Source organism: Arvicola amphibius, chromosome 6 (genome assembly GCF_903992535.2).
Source record: "Arvicola amphibius chromosome 6, mArvAmp1.2, whole genome shotgun sequence".
Lineage (NCBI taxonomy): Eukaryota > Metazoa > Chordata > Mammalia > Rodentia > Cricetidae > Arvicola > Arvicola amphibius.
In genome coordinates, this window is record NC_052052.2 from 96,024,652 (window position 1) to 96,046,578 (window position 21,927).

The following is a 21,927-nucleotide window of genomic DNA, read 5'->3' on the forward strand; positions in this document are numbered from 1 at the left end:
TCTGTACTTTTAATCTCACAAACATCCATTGAGAAGTCAGAAGATAGTCTTATTTATGAACTAATTCTATCCTTTATTTTTATGCAGCACAAATATGGGATTTGAAATAAAAAAGAAAGAATGGAATTGCAGAAACTAGCTGTATATGAAATTGGAGAACTGTATCAAGAAAACATCTTTTGAGCCAAGTGTAATGGCTCACAGCAATAAATCTGGCCTTTGTAAGGCTGAGGCAGCAGAATACAGCAAGTTCAAGATGAACTTGGTCTACAGAATGAGACTCAAAACACAGAACTCTTTTAAAACCATATAAACATAAAAGTGGTAATAATATACAGTTTTGAAATGCTGCATCTCACATGCTAGAAAATGTCAAAAGTATGTACAACTACATCAAACATCTAATGTTTCTTGAAATATAGTCACTTTATTTTATCTTACACACACAGAAATTTGTATATTAGCTTCATAATTCACAATTTTTACCTGGCTAATCATATATTGGTTTATGATTCTACTATCTCAAGCCTCAAGACAAGTAAGTAAACTATGTGACTACAATGCTAAAAACAATGAAATAACAATTAAGAACTCACCTACACATGGGACCAATATTCTCTACCACACAAGTGCCACCATTTCTGCAATAATACACTGGACACTCTGAAAAAGAAGCATCATGAAGGAGACAATTGATAATGAACATTTTATAAGTAAGGGGTATATATTTGTACTATATATTGCATTAAACTTCATCTGAGAATAACTGGCTTCTCGATTACTAAAAGCAAAGAATTCTTCCTAGGTATACTTCTTGCTCCTAACTTGGCCAGTGGTTCCTGATGGTCTAGATGCTTCTTGCCCTTTGTGTACCTGAATACTAAAAGAGAAGATGTTTACCCCTAGATTAGGCGCAATCTATTTATTTCTTAGGTATCTGCAGGGCTTGTTTTTTGAAATACTAGATGTTTGTGTTTACTGAAACATTTTTTTGTGTGTCACAGAAATCGCTGAATGATGGCAGATTAGCATGCATAGGTGGTCATGCACTCCTGTGCATATGTATGACCTGCCTTTTGGTCTGTGATAGACACTGGCACAGTTCATTTGGTCCCACTTACCCAGGCACTACTATTTCCTTGCAAGTGTCACTTTTTAGTTCACCTTTAGAATAGACATTTATTTTCAAAGATGGTCTGCTTACAGGTTAAATATTTCAAAACAGTTAAGCCATATATTTTCACATACTTTCTACTGCAAAAACACTTTGTGCCATTAGCTCTCTGTGCTGGATGTATTGATCCTGCATCTCCTTGATACACCATGGCTGGCCAGTGTTTCTGATCCCCAAAGTTCCCATCTGTCTTTAACACAGCCATTTTTTTTCAGGATTCTATCCTACCCTGCTTGGGCTATTGTAACTGTAATACTTGATGGAAACCTCTACCACTTTTAAGTTTAATACAGTGATACAATGTTTTGACCTACCACCTATGCAATGTCTAACTTTGACCTCGGCCCTGAGAATGTGATCAGTAACAGTACTGGCAACTTGACACTCTTGGTGAGGCTTTTGTTACTGGAACCATCTCTCTGAATTGGAATTTCAGATCAACTAAGCAGTTGTGTAATATTGGTGGAGGTTGTTAACTTCTCTGTGTGTTCCCTCTCTAGTAAACATAAGTTAGAAAAGAACCCTTCTCAGGTTGTGTTGAGGGTATTTGAGAACACCTCATGATGACTTCATAAAGATATTCAGGTATGGCGCCTGCTGTCATTAATATTCCAAGCTTAAGGAGGAGGCAACAGAGTAGCATAACACTGTACAAGGCAATGCAGCATCTTAGATGGGCACCGATACTTGAGAGGGATAACAAGGACGGGTGGGACCTTAGGTAAATCAGGGCACACTCTGTGCATTATACTTGGCGCCCACTTATGTTGACAATCACGTGCTTGTGTGAAGGTAAGCATAGAGACTGCTAGGCTTGCAAAATGGATTCAGTGTGTTTCAATAATGGGGATTGGGGAGTTCACCATGGTTGAATTTGTGGTAACTTAAGATTCAGAGATACAGGAGCCTATATTCAAAGCATATAGACTCATGGAAGCTAGGACTTTAAGAAAAAGCCTGGGAGCCTTCGTGCTTAGAAAGAGAACAGACTGGCTGCAGTCTGTCCAGTAAAGAGGAAAATCAAGAAAGAAACTGACCCAGTTAAGAGTCCTTTGTGAAGAAATGGTTGCCGCCTAAAGGAATAGGCTAGGGCTGAGACAGAGGGGTGAGAGCTGTATACATTTATTAGCAATTAGAATTCTAAAGTTTAAATAGTTTCATGATTATTTGGAAGAGTAGAGAATTATGTTTCAGGTTCTGACTGGGCCACTGGCACGCTGGTGGCTTCATTCACATAGCTGAATGACTGATGGGGAAGGAAAATTGAAAGATGATTCTGTGTTGGGTTGGTTAAGGGACATGCAAAGAGATGCACTCCATGATTCTCCATGGCACTGAAATCTGCAGCTCTGAGCTATATGAAATAAGGCTTAGACTCTCAAATTTGAATGTGGAGCTTTCTTTATGGCCATTGGTATTTGTGGCAAAAAAGGCATGCCAATAGGAGTTACCCAAGTTTAATGTAGAGAGAGTGTGTGTGTCAGGGAAAGAGGGAGAATTAACTTTTACTTGGGAAGAGAAAATATTATTTATGAATAAAAATAAAGAAATAGAAATTTCATGCAGACACTGTGGATTAAAGTAGATCACTGGGGGACAATTGGTTTGGGGAAGATTGTCCAGACAGTCATTGATTATTCTAAAAGCATTAGGAAAGAAACCAGAAGTGTGGAGGGAGGGGTGTCTAAAACTACCATGTGTTTAGTATCTAGTGTCAAGTGTCATTTTGGGTCCAGAGCTTTCAACAATTTGCTTTCTCAGTACTGCCTTTCCCATCTTGGCTCCCCTTGCCTAGTTTTATTTAACTATCTAAGGCTGCAGAATGGACAAGGAAAGTGAAAAGTCGTCTTTCCTTCTGTGATGCGCCTCCTTGAACTGAATAGATAGAAAATTTCCTCCAAAAACAAGAAACCAGATGCTCCGGTAAAGGAGCCCAGCAATCAGCAGGGCACAAATAGACACAAACATGCCCTGCTTATTTCTCCTAAGTACAATTGGAGTCTCTTAAGTAATGATTTTGTTCTAGCACAAAAAGTGAAACCAAATAAACAAAACCAAAGCATCATCCATGTGTGATGCTGTCAGGCATCACAATCCACAGGGCAACCATTGCCCCCCTCCTTCTGGAGTCATGCATGTTCACTACGATCACAACGAATAAAGCAGCCTTGCTGCTCTTCAGCATGATGCTATGGAAACCTTGTCTATGCTTCTTTATCGTAGCCAGTGGACTAATGGGGAGAGAACAAGGACGCTGCGTGGAGCATAAGGTCAGCTGTTCTTCCACAAGTATCATCTTCCATGGCTTCTTTGCTGTTGAACTTGTTTGCTTGAAATAATGTCTCTAACTGCCCTTGAACTCACGAAACCAGGCACCCACTGTCTGCTTCCCCAGGACTTAGATTAGAAGGTACCAGCATGGCAGGCTTTTAATTTTTATTTCATTTATTTATTTTTGTGTGGTTTCTGGGAGTCAGTCTCTTCTCTTCGGGCTTTGAAAACAAGTACTTTATAGGTTGAGTTCACTTTTTAGTTTCCATGCTGGTGTTCTGCTCAGAGTGTAATGTTTTTCTGTGAAGGTTTTATAAATTCATAGCAGATCATTAAATTGAAATACAGACTATTTTCATTTTTAATCTTCTCAAAGCAATTTTGAGCACTAAATGAAATGGTAAAGGGGATGGATATGGTTTGTTAGGAATGAAGAAGACCATTATTTCTAGTACATAATAGAAGAATCCATAAGAGTGTATTACAATGCTCACAAGGCCCCTTGTTCTTTGGTTATAGTGACCTCTCACTGGCCTAACCGTCTGGCCTTGGTGATTAGGATCCTGTGTCTGGAGGCCAACACAACTCACTGATACAACATTTGTGGGAGAGTTTATATTTAATCCCATTCTGGTGTATTACTTTGGACAAAGAAAGGCATGCACACAAGCACAGACATACTCTTAAATATGTAACTAGGTGCCTCTTTTTTTCTCTGAATAAAATAGAGGCTTGAATGTGTCATCTGCTTCACTAAAGTTTTCTGGAAAGATGGATAACTGCACAAACTCTGATTTTAGCTCTGTGTTACCTGGGATCAGGCACTTATGACCTGTGTGTGTTTGGGATTTTAAGTGCATATTTTTCATCTAAAATATCTATCATTGATCTGTCTGTCTATCATCTATATCTATCTATCTATCTATCTATATCTATCTATCTATCATCTATCTATCTATCTATCTATCTATCTATCTATCTATCTATCATCTATCTATCTAATCTATCTATCTATCTATCTATCTATCATCTATCTATCTATCTATCTATCATCTATCTATCTATCATCTATCTATCATCTATCTATCTATCTATCATCTATCATCTATCATCTATCTATCTATCTATCTATCTATCTATCTATCTATCTATCTATCTATCATCTATCTATCTATCATCTATCTATCATCTATCTATCTATCTATCATCTATCATCTATCTATCTATCTATCTATCTATCTATCTATCTATCATCTATCTATCTATCATCTATCTATCTATCTATCATCTGTCTATCGAGATATTTTACATAAATATACAGATAGATATATGAGAGTTGGAAAGATGAAGGCATAATTTTATCATTTCTACACTAGTGAGTTATACATGTAAGGTATTAAATAATTGTTCTCACTCATTGCTGTATTTATGGAGGAGTTTTTGAATGGCAAGGAAACTAAACTACATTTCCACCACTTGACATCACCAGCTTTTCCTCATCTCTTCTCCCATTGTTATAAACGCCATCACCTGTAGGGACACTTTGTTTGTGTTTTAACAAATAAAGCTTGCCTGAAGATCAGAGTACAGAGCTAAACCACTAGTGGCCAGGGAGTGGTGGCACACACCTTTAGTCCCAGTACTAGGGAGGTGGAGACAGGAGAGATATAGCTGGGCCGAGAGAGGAATATAAGGTGAAAGGAGACAGGAACTCATTGCAGTCTGGGGTTTGGTGGAGACAGATGGAGTTTGGTGTGGCATTCTGAGGACATGGTCACCCCTTCTTCAGTCTGAGCATTGATAAAGGTGAAAGAACTCTCTAGTGGCTGGCCTCTCTGCTTCTCTGATCTTCAGCATTAATCCCTATATCTGATTCTGGGATTTTTATTATTAAGACCAACTGAAATTTGTGCTCCAATCACCAGTGTCTGAAGACCTGCCATGAGACAAGTGCAGTCTAAACCGTTTGCCATATGTCGCTTTCTTAGCCCTCAGAACATTGTGTGGAAATGGAAGCTCCATGTGATTAACCAAATTTATTTGAGTTGTTAGCAAAGAAACATATACACTCTAAGCAAATATTGCTCTTCCAACTCAAAGAACTTCTTGCCTAAAAATGTCAAATATTTTCTTATTTAGTTCAGTTCCAATATGTGGTGTTTATACACTGTAAAGAAACAAATGTTTTTTGAGACAGGGTTTCTCTGTAGCTTTGGAGCCTGTACTAGCTCTTGTAGACCAGGCTGGCCTTGAACTCACAGAGATCCTCCTGCCTCTGCCTCTGCCTCCCGAGTGCTGGGATTAAAGGCTTGTGCCTCCACCGCCTAGCCCACAAGGAAAGAAAGAAAGAGAGAGAGAGAGAAAGAGAGAGAGAGAGAGAGAGAGAGAGAGAGAGAGAGAGATAGAGAGAGAGAGAAAGGAAAAGAGAAAAGAAAAGAAAAGAAAAGAAAAGTGTGAAATTTGTACAATCCCTTGTTTCTCCACCTTTTACACTGGGACAATGAAAATTAATGAACCTTAAAAAAAAAAAAAAAAAAAAGAAACAAATGTGTAATATCCACGTATGGTTTAAAGAGATGTGTAAATCCTAGAACTTATGTAGCAAGTCAAGACTTCAGTGATGGATACTCTTTCATAAAGACATAGTGTGTGTGTGTGTGTGTGTGTGTGTGTGTGTGTGTGTAGTACAGGTGCTTGTTTTGTGTATATGACTTTGAAGAAGCCACATACTCAGGAGATACCGTACATATTGATTTTAGCTGAGCTATTTCACAGAGACCTAAGTCTCACCATAATTAGCTAAAATATTTGGTGAGCCAGCACCAGAGAAATGTCTGTCTATGTTTGCCAGCTCTAAAATTATGAGCATGCACCATCATGCCTGGATGGATTTATCTATCTATGTATCTATCTATATGTATTTATCTATCATCTATCTATCTATCTATCTATCTATCTATCTATCTATCTATCTATCTATCTACCTACCTATTCATTTTTGTTTTGTCTTGTTTTTTGAGACAGGGTTTCTCTATGTTACCATCCTAACTGTCCGGGAACTTTCTCTGTAGACCAGGCTGGCCTCAGACTCACAGAGATCCTCTTGCCTCTGCCTCTCGAGTGATGGGATTAAAGGCATGCACCACCACTGCCTGTCTGCTCGGATTTATTTTTACACTGGTGCTGTGGATCTGAACTCAGGCTCTCATACTTTTATAAAACACCGTATTTGTCTCTGGAGCCTCTTTTTTCTATATTTTGAAGCCCCACTGCAAGGGCCATAGTAGGGATTATTATGTCTCAGAGATTTAAAGTAGCTCCAGGATCCTTGCTGGGAATTTTTAGTGCTTTGGTTTTGTTTCAAACCGTCTGAAACTTTATGAAGCTATGTCATTATCATACATTACATATGATATTATATTTTTGATGTATTATCCTATAATTTTATATTTTCATGCCATTTTCTAATTCTCTATGCAATGGAATATCACCATAATTATAGTATTACTTTATCATAAATTTTCCAAACTGCTACCACTGTACATAATTAGAAATATCACTTCCAGTTTAATTTCAGTTGGAGGAAACTTGATAATTTTTTTCTGTTGCATAAGCAATCAAAACCTGAAAAAGTTATGGCCTCCTGATGAGACTCAGGGACTGACAAAATTCATTGAAATATTCTCACTGTGCCTGAGTCTGATGTTCTTAATGACTAACTTAAACCTCGAGGTGTGCAAAGACAGATGCTCACCGACTGCTGTGAGGCCACTGTGGGGAGTACTGGCCACTGCAAGGATAGATCTCCAAAAATCCATCTAAGGCTGACCTTAAGAGAAGCACCAATTGAAAAAGCAGAGATGTGTGGCATACATTGGCAAGTGTGTATTGTGGATCTGTTTTAAAGGCATTCTCTAAAACACAAGTGTTGAGCACATGTCTTTGTGGTAAGATTGAACATCCTTTGAGTATATACCCCAAAGTGGTATTTCTGGGTCTTGAGAAAGGTTGTTTCCTAATTTCTGAGAAATCCCCACTCATAGCCAAAGGGCTTTACCAGCTTACACTCCCACCAGCAATGCAGGCGTGTTCCCGTTACTCTATATCCTCAAAAGCATAAGTTGTCATCAGTGTTTTTGATCTTGGCCATTCTCACAGGTATAAGATGGAATATCAGAATTGTTTTGACTGGCATTTCTCTGATAGCTAAGGATGTTGAGCATGTGTCTTTCAGCCATTTTATATTCATCTGAAGAGAGTTCTCTGTTAGGTTTGTACTACATTTTTTTATTGGACTATTTGTTCTTTTGATGAACAATTTCTTGAGTTCTTTGTATATTTTGGAGATCAGTCCTCTGTCTTATGTGGGGTTGGTGAAAATCTTTTCTCATTCTGTAGGCTGTCATTTTGTCTTTTTGACCATGTCCTTTGCTTTATAGAAGCTTTTCAGTTTCAGGAGGTCCCATTTATTAATTGTTTCTCTCAGTGTCTGTTCTACTGAGGTTATATTTAGGAAGATAGCAACATTGTTTGTCATAGCCAGAACCTAAAAACAACCTAAATGCCCCTCGACTGAAGAATGGATAAAGAAAATGTGATACATTTACACAATGGAGTATTACACAGCAGAAAAAAATAATGACAGCTTGAAATTTGCAGGCGAATGGATGGAGCTGGAAAACATCATATTGAGTGAGGTAACCCAGACCCAGAAAGACAATTATCACATGTACTCACTCATAAGTGGTTTTTAAACATAAAGCAAAAAAAATAAGCCTACAAATCACAATCCCAGAGAACCTAGACCACAATGAGGACCCTAAGAGAGACATATATGGATCTAATCTACATGGGAAGTAGAAAAAGACAAGATCTCCTGAGTAAATTGGGAGCATATGGGGACCATGGGAGAGGGTTGAAGGGGAGGGGAGAGGCAGGGAGCAAAGCAGAGAAAAAATGTAGAGCTCAATAAAATCAATATAAAAGAATAACAAAATGGATAACTTAGAAAAACACACATGTTAACTTTATCATATTTAATAGAGGAACCCAAAGTATAAAAATGTAAATAGAGAGCACAAAATATGGATTTCATTGTGACAAGGGCTTCACTAGCTGTTTGAGTCACTTTAACCCAGTAGCTATGTCAATGTGACCTGCAGCTCGTGAGTGGCCTATAAGTGACAGGTACTTGACTGAAATCAATGGGGTGTTTATCACCCAGTTTGAGTGGCAAGTCTTCCATTTCTCTGACCTTATTTTTAATGGTACACCATGTCAGTGCAGGCAATAAATCATAGCACAGTTTGATTTGTGCTCATCGAAGGATGTCTTAAAGAAAATCTTATCTTCACATGGACATGAGCAAACTGTCAAGAGTCTCAAAGAACAGAACTGTATTAATACCATACTATTATTCTCTTTTTTAATTTTACATTACTAAGTCTAACTCAGACTGGACTCTAAGTCACAATTTTCCTACCCCAGCTCCTGAGTTATATATAAGTCCTGAACCTCTATATGTCTTTACCACAGCTTCTTTCTTATGCTCTTTCAACAGACTAATGGGCCTTCCTTTGGGGTCACTTATCTTTAGGGTCTAATGCTTAGTAAAGGAAAAAAGAAAAAAACAATGCTTTTGTAGATTATCTTTGTGTATTTTATATATTGGACTATATATTTGTATATGGGACCAGATCTGGCCATTTATTCATTTGGTATTATGCTCATCAATACCAGAAGTAGGTAAATGAGTCTTTTGTGAACTACAACTGGTTCATGATTGTGCCACATACTTCATAATTCCATAGGTACCTTTAAAGACATAAAATATATTCTTGCCTACAACTGATATAAAATATTTCCAACTTATTAAGAAATATGATCAAATATGTATTTTACTACTGATTCATATTATCATTTAATTTTAATAGAATCATATTGTCTCTAGCTCTCTATTATTTTATAAATACCCCACATGAAATAAAAATTTGATCACTCAGAGAGAAGATAAGAATAGCCTATACCATGAGATTTTATATGTTATAGGAATTTTTAGAGCAGTTTTTATATACACAGGACAACTGTTGTATATTATCAGCTCTTATGCTGTATGAATGCTCCAAGGTCATAAAAATGTTTCAGAAAAATTAAAAAAACGCTTCAAAAGAAACCTAATATTTAATTACTTATAGAAAAATATATTATTAAATTATGTGATACTCTCATCAAAAAGTAGGAAAATGCATGTAATTTCATAAAGATAATGCAGTACTAATACTGTAGGCATAGGATATCTGAACCATCTGCCTGTTTTCTAGTAAATATTATTTAGTGGACACTTTATGTAATAATAAAGAGTCCATGACTCTTTTAAAAACTTAACAAACCTAGGATTTCAATAATCTTCATGCCTCCAAACCAATACCATAAATCCATGTCTATTATTATTTAGAAAACTGACTTTTAATACTTTATCACCTACAGATTTAGTTAATAGTCCATATTGCAAAGGAAAGTTCAAAAGAAAATGGAGTACCTGAGCAGCTGGACTCATCGAGTTGGAAGTGATCACAGTGGGCCACACCGTCACAGCGCTGGTGAGATGGAACACAGATGCCTGATGAGTTGCACATCAAAGCTCCATTGGGGCAGCTCTGATTGGCTGAACAGAAAACAGTGCGGGTGGTTAAGATGAGAAGTGGTAGCAAGTACATCTGGTTTTGAATGAGTTTCTAATAATTAAATGATTGCTGCCTTACTTTTAATTTTTCATATTTTATTTTAGAAAACAGTTCCTTTATATTTTTTCTTTATTCTGGGCAGAGAAATATCCCAACAGTGATAAAAGCTCTATCTTCTCTTCCAACGGACCCAGGTTTGATTCCCAGCACCTTCATGGTAGTTCAAACTGTCTGTAACTCCAGCTCTAGGGATCTGACACTCTCTTTTAGCCTCTGGAGACACAGCATGCAGGTGGCACCCAGATATACTTGCAGCCAAAGCACCCATGCACATAAAAAAGTAATTTTTAAAAAGTCTTTATTCTTGAAAATTTCTTACACTTGTAGAGTGAAGTATAATTACATTCTACCCATATTTCTGATCCAACTTCCACCCTTTCCCATTTGACATATACCCTCCATCTTCAAGTCTTTTTAAAAACCCATTAGCTCCAAAGCTACAGAAAAACCCTATCTCGAAAACAACAAAAACAAAACAGAAAAATAAAACCCCATTAAAGTCTTCATTAGTGCTGCCCCTATGGGAGTGGGGCTTCTGCTGGACAGTGAGAATCCTCTCAGAGAGTGATTTTCCCTCTCCCAGCAATGATCAACTATCAATAGTTCTCAGTCATGGGAGGGGCCTAGAGATTATCTGACTTATCTGTGCCACATTTTTGACCGGCTTGATCTTGTCCTGGTATTGTTATTGTACAGGCAATCACAGATGCTGTGAGCCCATGAGTACATCACACATGTCATGAGAAAATTTTTCTTTCTAAATACAATTTAAATTAACCTACAATTTTCATCAAAAGTAGAAAAAATTGCTGAAATCATTTCTCAATTATTGTCAGGGACTTGATTTTATGTTGCCCCACAACTGATGTTGAGGTCTGAATACATAACAGGACTGTGTTTCTGGTTAGAGACTTAAATAAAGGATATTACAGCTAAGTGAAGCCATCAGGGTAATACCCTAATCAAATGCTACTAATGTCCTTATAAGGAGAAATGAGGAGAGAGGGAGGAGAGGAAGGGAGAGAGTGAAAGCAAGAGCAGGGATCGAGGATGGAGAGAGAGGTGGGAGTGGGGAGAAGAAAGGTAAGATTAGGGTTTGTATGATCAGAGGTAAGGTCCTATCTTCTGGATTCTGCCAGAAGTGATAAATACTAAAATCTCTTTGGATCTTCAATTTCCAAAAACGATTTAAAAGCTGTTAGTAATCATTGTGTATATATATTCAACTATGACTTGAAGCACAATTAGTAAAACTCATAGAGAGAAATTGGGGTTCAACCTGAAGGTCAGCAAAGCAAAATAGTCAACCACTGGCTCTTACTTTGACTCCCCTTTTTGCCTACAATAAAAATAGGCTATAACTAATATAAGAAAACTATATACAGTAAGCCAACATGTACAGCCATAGAAAGAGCATAATAAATGCAGCCTGCATTGAAAAGAGTAGTTGCTCAATAACTGCACATGTCCCTGTGCTGATTGTCCTGAAGGTGTAGCTCTAGCCCATTCCCTCCTGGCATGCAGAGACTAAAGTCCAGTATCAGTACCTGTCACTGTATACCAGAACTCGGCCCCCAAGTGGCCTCCTCCATCATGGGAAGCCCCCCTCACCTCCCAACCCACATCCTGCAAGGGTCAGAGTTGACAACCAGCCATCATCCCTTATAAGAATATTCTGCTAGGCCATGGGCTAAGACCTGATAGAAGAAGTGACTTCCATAGTATATAGTTGAGAGAGACACCTGTGACTGCTCCCTTAGAGGGTCATGAGCCCCTCCAGGAAGCTAGGATCCTTTGCAGGTATCAGCTTCCCACTCACCGCCCCACCTCCCCAGAGAATAGCCTTGGCACACTGTAAAGCCAAGAAAAAGCCAAACCCCAGATCTTACATGGCTGCTACTCTTCCAGAGATCACATTATGCTGTCTAGGTACAGGTGATGCATGGTTAATAAAAACTCAGGGAGAATAATTGGAGTTCAGCCTGAAGATCAGAAAAAGCAAAGGAGCCAGCCATTGGCTCTTGCTTTGACCTCTGTCCAACACTGCGATCCTACCTTCAGGAATCTCAGAATGAGATTGTGTCTGAGAGCTGTCTCCTCTTATTTTATAGTCCTCTCTAGTTCTAGAACTAAATGTGTGCACCACTGGGATTAAAGGCATGTACCACCCGGTTTCTATGGCAAGTTATGTAGCTACTGGAATTAATGGTGTACCATTACCTGGTTTGTAAGGCTGACCAGTGGGCCTGCTTTATTCTCAGATCTTCAGATAAGCTTTATTTATTAAAATACTTTTAATTGAAATGCTACTATGTTTAAGTTTAGTAAAACATAGTATGTATAATTCATGTGGCTCTAATGGATTATTCCAGCATAATGGAAACAGAGGGCTTCCTTCTTGTGGTTTCTAAGGAGAGTTTGGCCCAACTTTAGAGCATAAGGATAGGTTAGAGGTGCTATGCTCACAGAACCCTAGATTGTCATGAAAATAATGTGTTTATTGAATCTCTATTGAACCTTGTCAGAATACTCTGCAGTGTGAAAAGCAGAGATTCCTTCCTTTCTCAGAGAGAACATTTCTTGTGGCTGAGAGAGCAGGACTCTAAGAGTCAATCACTTTGAGAAACAACTAAAATGTCACAAAAAGATGAGACATGTCTTTCAAAACACTGGCATTGAAATGGAAAGTAGCATTAATGCATAGGGTTATTTGTTTCTAGTGCTTAGCATAAGTTTATGTGTTGCAAGAAAAAAAGACTCTGGGGTCTTTACAATTTTAGGTAGGAATGCTAACAGCAGTTGATATTTGAAGGTCTTGTACGCTAACAAAATCAAAATTCCTAGCTATCAGAGTGCTTCCATGGATTTGTGGTGAGATCAATATTTAAAAATAATTCACATAAAGATCCATCCTGCCAATGAAATGTAACTTTTTCATAAATTGAAATGGTATATATTTTACCAAGAATCATTTTTTTTCCCTCAAAAAAACTAATGGGAAATACAAATACAGTTAATCTATGTGGTAAGAGGGTCTTGCTGTGAGGCCTAGACTACCCTAGAACTTGCGGTCCTGCTGCCTTAGCCTCTTTAATTCTGGGATTATATGGACAAGGTGGAAACCTTGTCTACCTTACATGACTTTAATTTCACAGCAGGATAAACAAAAGTAGGAATCTCTATTTGAGGAAGCGTTTGTGATTCCAGCATTTGTTCCATTAGTCAGTATCTACTCACCTCCCTCCAAAATAAGTCATCTGCTGATACTGCTTGCCGTGACTATAGAGTGACCAGGGAGCTGTTTCTCAGAGAAATGGCATGCCCAAGAAAGCTATGAAAGTTAGTATCAGTGGGACTGGCCAGAGACTGGGAGTTTACAGAAGTTACCTGAAGCTGGAGTTCAAGAACACATTAAGTAAAGGTTCCAGGGAGAGGGAGAGAGGGTGGTGAGTAGACAAATGGGGGAGAATGACAAGTCTTCTACAGCATGGTAGGATAATTAGGGATGACAATGATTATTTCAGAATAACTACTAGCAGAGTGTAAATATTCTCAGTACTAAGTGCTACATATCCCAAGTGATAGATTTGTCAAATAACCTGAAATGATCTTTGCATGTTGTGTACATGTGCTGAAATGTTACACTATATGTAGCCTATAAATAGATATGGACACTATGTAACAATTAAAATATATATGTTTGTGTATATACATGGGGGATGGTGTTTGAATAAGCAAAGGTGATCTTCCTGATAAACTCATGCTTTCTGTCCAGTGTGTTGAAATTATGCTGTTCCTCTCCATTAGCCAAACTCAGCCATACACTGGGCTGCAATTTAAAGAAGTTTGTTATATATGTATATATGCCCCACCACTGTTAGACAGAAACTTGAGAAGCAGACAGGTATATAGGGAGTTGACATATTTCTCACTAGTAACTGATGTGTCCCATGAAAGTTAGTGACACTTTTGGTGATGTGAAATGAATAACTTTCCTAAGATTATCCCTTATCAATATTTTTGTATAATTGGCTACTATGTATGTCAGTTATGATGCCAATATTAATAGTACTTGGCAATGGCAGTGTGAATTACAGTATGAAAGAATTAGCTCTTATGATAGTCACCATTGGTATAGTCTGCATTAAAATATCGGTAACTAAATCCATTTATAGATGTCTGGGAAGATTGTATGAAAGAATATGACTAAGTACATAATGTCCTCATAATAAATTATTATTCTTTCAGCACTAACTTATTTTAAAGTTTCACTAAACATTAAACTGTTAAGACAATTCATAAGAGTTCTTGTTACATTTAATTCAAAAACAGAATGTGCATCTGTACTATCAGAGCTAGATTTGAATATACACCGAGTCTTGTAGTTTTCATTCTAATGGACCATGTGTAACTTTGCTGTTAAAATTGCTGAGCTCTGGGACACAACAGGAGAGTTGCATACATAAATCACAGCAATTCAAACACATGACCTGTGTAAACTCAAGCTAGACAAAATCACAGCATAGAGAGAGGGGGTAAGCATGAATCCACCACGACTGGCATTTGATAGCATCTAAGAGAGGGAGAATCAGTTTTCTTTAATGATATATCCCCTGGAGGGTCAGCCACACTCCAAGGAAAAGAACACCTCTGAGATTAGTTGGGAAATACACACTACACTTTCTGGGCTGTAGGGCGGGTGATAAAGAAGAGAACTCAAAGTTGTGTAGGTAGAGGACAGGGTGGTTACAGAAGGAGTTGGTGGAAGATAGTAAACATGTTCAGAACAGACTATATGAAATTTTAAAGAGTAAATATGCTATTGTTAAAGAGATACTGAGTTCTTCTACTCTGCCCCCTTCTCTTTTCCTTCTACCAGCCCATTCTTCTCAACCTCAGAATCCCATAAACTAAGTGCACATTCTGAAGTGTACGCTCCTCCACTGAGCTATGCTCTCAGTCCCTTACTTCTGTTCTGCTACAACAATTACACTTTCAAAAAATCATTCTCAGGAACCATTTATGTTTGTTTTTAAAATAGTATCTACCAAGTGAATGAGTTTATAGATGGAAAATGATTTATGTTACTTAGGATTACTTTAGTAAGACAGAGTGGCAATCTCTAAGATGATGATAGGTTGGAATAAATATGCCCATAGATATGAAAGCATGGTGTTTGAAAAAGAGTATGGCAAAAGACGGATTCTTCTCATGAAACATTTAGAAACCCAATTTTCTATAAACTTTATAGCCTTATTTGGACTGATTTTGGAGTATTTCTTCATTGCCTAAGTATTTATACTAGAGTCATTTCCTATATTCAATGCATATCCTTTACTTTTATGAATTCTGATAAATAGTAACTACATTTGTTTTTTTGTTGTCTACTTCTAAAAAGGTATTTGTGAATATTCATTAACTATAATGTGACAGCATATAAAATCCATAGAAACTGAAATAAGTATACTTATAAACACTGTCTGCATATATTTATATATATACATATAAAGATATAGACACATTTACATATACTCATTATTTATAAGCATCTTTGCCTTTTAAAGGAGAAAAAACTACTGTATTTTCTGTTTTAATTAATTTGAAGTAAAATGTAGTTACCATTGTATATTATATAATGATTTACACATTGGAACACTCTTTCCATCTCTCCTGTGGGTGTTTATTTATCCATCTCTACGTCTGTTTCAAGCCTTGATAATTTTTGTCTCATGTGAACTATCCCTTAACTTATAGTAATTGATTGTCTGTCTAAAGATTTTAGGTCCACTCAGCTAAAGGTTTGTTTTGCAAATTAAAAATTTAAAACATGTTCTAAGATATGCTTACATGGAAAGAATCATGTTTTGTTTTTTTGAGACAGTCTTTCAACACAGCTCGGTCTGACCATAGACTCACCACCTCTTGTCACTCCTTCATAAGGAAGCTTCCTATTTTTAAGCATGGATTATGTTCCGGAAAGCTTTCTATGTCAATACTGCCTTGGATGCGTATTCCAGATGCTGATGAGGCAACTACATTTTGTCATACATGCCCTTTGTTGTTATTTTGGGCTGTAGTGTTACTATTTTCTTCCAATTTCAGTTATGCTCTTGCATTTAAAACAACTTCTTCCCTCTGCTCTTTACTGTAAGTGCTAAGTAGAGCATCTCACGTTTACTGGAAACTCAATAACAGATATTGGTGTGAACTGATAGTACAGCACCTTAGGAAGGACTGGTCAAGATAAAATACTGCTTCACTTTTTCAGAGCCAGCAATTCAGTCAATTGAGATACATACACTTAAAAACACCATTTTTCAGGTCCAACTTCACATTAAAATTTAATAAAAAAAACCCTCAAAAGTAAATTAGATGAAGCTTCTCAGATAATTCTTCTTTGTTGATTGTGCTTCCAGAAGGGGACATTATGTGATACAGCAACGAAAGATTTTCAAGTGCCATTTGACCTTTATTCCCGGATCACAAAAATTAACAATTTAATTCGTATAGACTGTGAGTTAATTATCTTTATTCTAGTACAAGGAATTTCCCACTCTATTCTTTTGTAAAGTTTTAACAGAAGGGTTTGACTAAGGTGTTGAAAAGATAACATGTATGACTGCACTAATTAAATCAGATAAAAATGAAACTGTTTTTGTAGAACTAAATTACATTTTAAAAAGCTCTGAATGACCTATACTGCCTTAGATGCATCTGTTTAGGATCCTTAAAACTCAGAGGAGCAGGGAGAGAAGGAAATGTAGATCGATATCATTTCTAATTGATTCTTTGGACTACTATGCCAGCTTTCTAGCAAAATGGTGCCATGGGTCATAGTATCACACACACTAAACACTCCAGACATGGAACACTACATGGAACAGAAGAGAAGAACCAACAAAGGTATTCACAGAAAAGATCAGTATGGATACCAGCAAGGACCTGCATTAAAATAGGGACAGAAAATAAAGATAGAACGAAAAAGCCGCAAACTGCTGGTTTCCATATCCAAGAAGCAAGAAGAATAACTGATGTTTTACACATGACAGCAGCCTGAAACAAAGGTTTCCTCTTCAGCTGTCACTCATAAAGCCATTCCAAATCAAAGCACACCAGTTATGAGAAAGCGATGCTAGTGAGAAATTTTAAAAAGAGAAGTAAGAACACCAGAACTAGTTTTGGTGCCGAGGACTGTTTTTCCTAATGCAGGAAAAACATATCTGCTAGGCCATATCTCTAGTCCAAGGCCTAGGCTTCATTATAACACACACACACACACACACACACACACACACACACACACACACACACGCATGCTCACGCGCACACACACACACACACACACATATATATATATATATATATTTGTTATTGATTGTTCCCTTCTCCCATCTCCCTCCTCTTGCCACACTCTTTGTTGTTAGGCCTTCAGGCCCACCCCAACAACACCCCCTTCTGCTTTCATGTAACCAATGCTAGTTTTTATTTATTGCTTGCTTATTTACACTTCAAGTGTTCCTTTAGATTTTATATCGCTCTATTTTTATTATTTTCTCAGCCATACTTGCAAGATCAGTTATCATATGCTAATGTCAGGAATCCTTCTTTGTCTTCTGTGTATACATTTCCAAACACATTCTGAACATTTATTTCCGTGTTTCACAAACACAGCATCTCAAATGAAGTCACGATCTTTCCAGAGAACCGCCTGTATCCCCTATTTTCATAGCTGTCAATATGGTACATGAGCTGCCCTGATGCCCAAGTAGGGAACTTCAGCCATTCTGGATCCCTTTCTTTTCCTCCTCTCATAATAGCATCATAAATCACTCATGATCTTTATCATATACCACACTTTAATCCATCTCTGAATATTGAAACTGTGACATCTAACGAGTCTCTCTGCCTCCAGCCTAGTCAATACTGATCTTCATTGATCAAACACTCTTACATAGCCCTGGCATAGACTGTAACACCACACTTAGAAATGCCTCATGCTCTGTAACACAGCATGTTCATCCTGCCCTATCAAACTGTATTACATTCCTCTACTTATTGATCTTCCTCTTCAGTATAGTTTGTATCTACACCCTGAGACAAGTGCATCTGTCTACATCAGTCATGCTTGTCTTAGTTAGGGTTACTACTCATGAAACACCATGATGAAAAGTAACTTAGGGAAGAAAGGTTTATGTCACTCACAGTTCCACATAAGAGTTTGTCATCCAAAGCAGTGAAGACAGGAACTCAAACAGGGCAGGAACCTGGCGATAGCTGCTGATGTAGGACATGAAAGTGTGCTGCTTATTGGCTTGTTTCTGATAACTTTCTTAGCTGCTTTGCTATAGAACCTAGAAACTATAGAACCTAGGACCACCAGCCCAGGGATAGCAACACCTACAATGGACCAGGCCCTCCCCCATCAACCACTAATTAAGAAAGTGTCTATATATTTGCCTACAGCCTGGCCTTAGAAATTTTCTTAAATTCCCTCCTCTCAGATTACTTTAGCTTCTGTTAATTTGACATAAAACTAACCACCATAATGCCTACCACAAGATATAGTGTCTATGAGGGTTCTATTGAAGGTATGTGAATAAATGTTTGAACTATAATTTAAATAATAACATTGCAAATGAATAGCAAAACCTAGAAAAAAGTGTAATGCCTTGAAATATTTGGTGAACTATGTTTGTTAACCACTCCTGTGCTTCTTGTTGCAGCGTTTTATCCTTCACTCCTAATGTGGATTCCCTTTGGGAACAGAACTTCATATAAGGAAATATCCGGATGCTAAGTTTCCAATGAGTACTTAAAATCATAATGATACAACAGTCTTCTAAGCTCCTCTTTAACTAGTGTTCTACCTTAAAGTCAAATGTCCGATGACATCAGATGACTGTATTGAATATAATATTGTTTCTGTTAGTCAAATTATATTAGAGCTCCGAAGGAAACAGCAATAAACAATTTGGCAACGTTTATTTGGAATTTTCTCCCTTTGCCTACTTCACCAATAACACAGTGTTATGAAACCTGCCTTCTTTTAATTCACACAGAGAAAAACAAAAGGGCAACAGGAAGCAGAATAACCAACCTTCAAGTCTAAGGCAGAAAAATGGTTTTACTAATGCGAGTCTAAAAACTCCATTCCCAGAGACTGTTTTCCACCTTTTCATTTATTTTACTCCCTTCCCAATAATCACATTTCTAGATTTCTAGTTGATTCCTAAACCCCCTTGCTTCATTCCTTGATTCCTTCATATGGCTCTATTCCAAAATGACTTTTCTTCATGTAAAAACCATGATCCACTCTTATGTTTTAGGAATTTAAAAAATATAATGTAGAAATAAAATAAAGAACCAAGCAAAAAAAAATATGTAGGATGTTAGTGGCTTTTGAACCTTACCATGACTGGCTAATCACCTTTAACTGTAAGCAATTATTTCTTAACATTTTGCCCCTTTCTCTCCGAAAGAGACTACATAAAGCAAAAAATGGCAAATATTGAGAGCAGAGTTTGGGATTTCTATACCCTAGCTCAAATTCTCCTAGTCCGGTAGGTTAAGTAATATTGACTTTGCTACATGGATGAGGAAATGGCATTGTCAACACTAAAATATTTTCTTGGTATTCTTTATCCTTAGTATTTAACATAATATACCCTTATATATTGAAAATATCTTTTTCATACATGTCTCTGATCACGGTTTCTCCTCCACCAACTAAATCTTCCTAGATTTTCCCCCACCTCCTCATCCATACAGCTACATGACTTATTCTCTTTCTTTGTAAAAAACAAGCAAACAAATTAGAATTATCTTAAAAAGAAATCACAAGAAACACACATATATGAACAACCAAAAGCAAAAATCATAAAAACACAAAATATTAAACCAATGATAATCAAATAAAAGACCATCTAGACAAAACAAAGCATTATGAGGTGAAAAATCTACAAATACCATTGAATTTGTTGTTTTAGACATCTATTACTTGCCATTGGACATACCATTACATGTGGCTAATACAGCCAGTGAGAATCCACTATAGAAAGCTATTTTTTTCCTTTGCAAGCAGGTAGAGATAGCACAGATGTTGAGTATAGAGTATGGGACTAGGGAGGGAGACAATCTTCTAAGGAAGGGGAAATAAAATACACAGTTATCAAGAAACGGCAGGCTGAAGCAGGAGGACAAAATGGGGAGGGTGCGAGAAGATGTGGGGTAAGGAATACAGGAAGGGCCAGCTAACACTAAGGGCCATTGAGAAGTCATAGGAAAACACCAGAAACTCTTAATGATAGGAAACCTACTAATATAATTTTCCAGGCCTAAACCAGTATGTGTGTGTGTGTGTGTTTGTGTGTGTGTGTCTGTCTGTCTGTCTCTCTCTGTGTGTGTTATAATCAATTCTTTGTCTATAGGCCTTGATTTGGGCTAACTTTCTTAACATTTAAGATAAAAATAAATTATAACTGCAATACTTGAGTACATTTCCAAAATGTGCTAAAAAGATATCATAATGAAAAATGAGCTAGAGTTCAACGGATGAGAAAAGAAGAAGCTAACAGAAGTTAGTGTAACCACAAATGGAGCCTTTCCAGAAAGGAAAGCAAGAGCCACATGGTTTGTTTAGACACAAACATACTGTTATTGATGATATGGGATATTCTAGAGACCTTGACTTCATCTGTCAAACTCTGTCATTTCTAAACAGAATCTCTTCCTGGAACCCTGAGTTAGTGAAAACACTCACCACAGCTGGATTCATCTTCATTAAAGTGGCAGTCAGCCACTCCATCGCAAAGCAGGAGAGACGGGATACACTGGCTTCCCGAGCACTGGAATTCTGTATTACTGCAGAGTTGAGGAGAGGGTCTGGGAGAGCAATCTATTTCATCAGATCCATCTATACAATCTTCCTGTCCATCACACTTCTCTGAGGCAGAGACACACTGGGTTGTGTAGAAACAAGCAAACTGATCTTCTTCACACAGTGTTGGCTGTGGTAAGGCCGGACCTGAAAAAGAGCAGGCGTGTATGATGTGATGCTTTTTCTTTGTCTATGTCCAGTATTGAATCATCCCAGGGAATACCTAACTGTTGTATAATTATAAAAGAATTCTTAACTTAAATAAATTAACTTCTAATTATGAAATAGTAATTGTAATAAATATATAAATGTGATAAAATATGCCTTAACTACTCTCAGAAGCTACAGTCTTCAAAGGCGGCATTTCTGGGGATGGCAAAAGGGCTCAGCAGATGTGTGAAGTGAATACTTGCTGCTGAGCCTGAGGAGCTGAGTTTGAATAACGGAACTGAGGGACAAAAGGAAAGAAACAGCTCTCAAGCTGTGTTTTGATCTTCACATGTGCAATGGAACATGATCCCACATGTACTCAAGCACAGACACCCCAAAATAAGTAAAAGGTAATAAGCCTAATTAAAGTGTGTTAATCGGGGGTGGAATAATGGGTATGCAATGTGGAAGGGGAAACTTTGCAGTGCCTCACACCTAGACGTGGACCTATGCTGGAAGCCTTGAAGGGCTAATGCAACTTAGGGGCCACGGCGTTGTCACACGTCATCTGTCACACAGGAACTCAGCTGGACCCCATCAAACCCTCTCACCTTCAGTTTTCTTTCCCCTGTTTATCTGTGGGGAGAATTTCCTGGGAGATTTCTCGGATGAAGTATCTCAGCAGGAATATGTCTCCTGAGTTAGCCTCCTGG

At 37.5% G+C, this 21,927-nt stretch overlaps 1 protein-coding gene across 1 annotated transcript in view; it reads right to left on the reverse strand.

Annotated features, from left to right (window-relative positions):
- The window catches only part of Malrd1 (MAM and LDL receptor class A domain containing 1), a 617,971-nt gene that overhangs the window by 84,702 nt on the left and 511,342 nt on the right, over nucleotides 1–21,927 (reverse strand). Inside the window, exons 33-35 of the mRNA XM_038334493.1 lie at nucleotides 20,948–21,211; nucleotides 9,984–10,109; nucleotides 597–663 (exon numbers count right to left, since the gene is read on the reverse strand). Coding sequence (XP_038190421.1) covers nucleotides 597–663; nucleotides 9,984–10,109; nucleotides 20,948–21,211 — 457 coding nt within the window. The remainder of the gene's footprint in view (nucleotides 1–596; nucleotides 664–9,983; nucleotides 10,110–20,947; nucleotides 21,212–21,927) is intronic.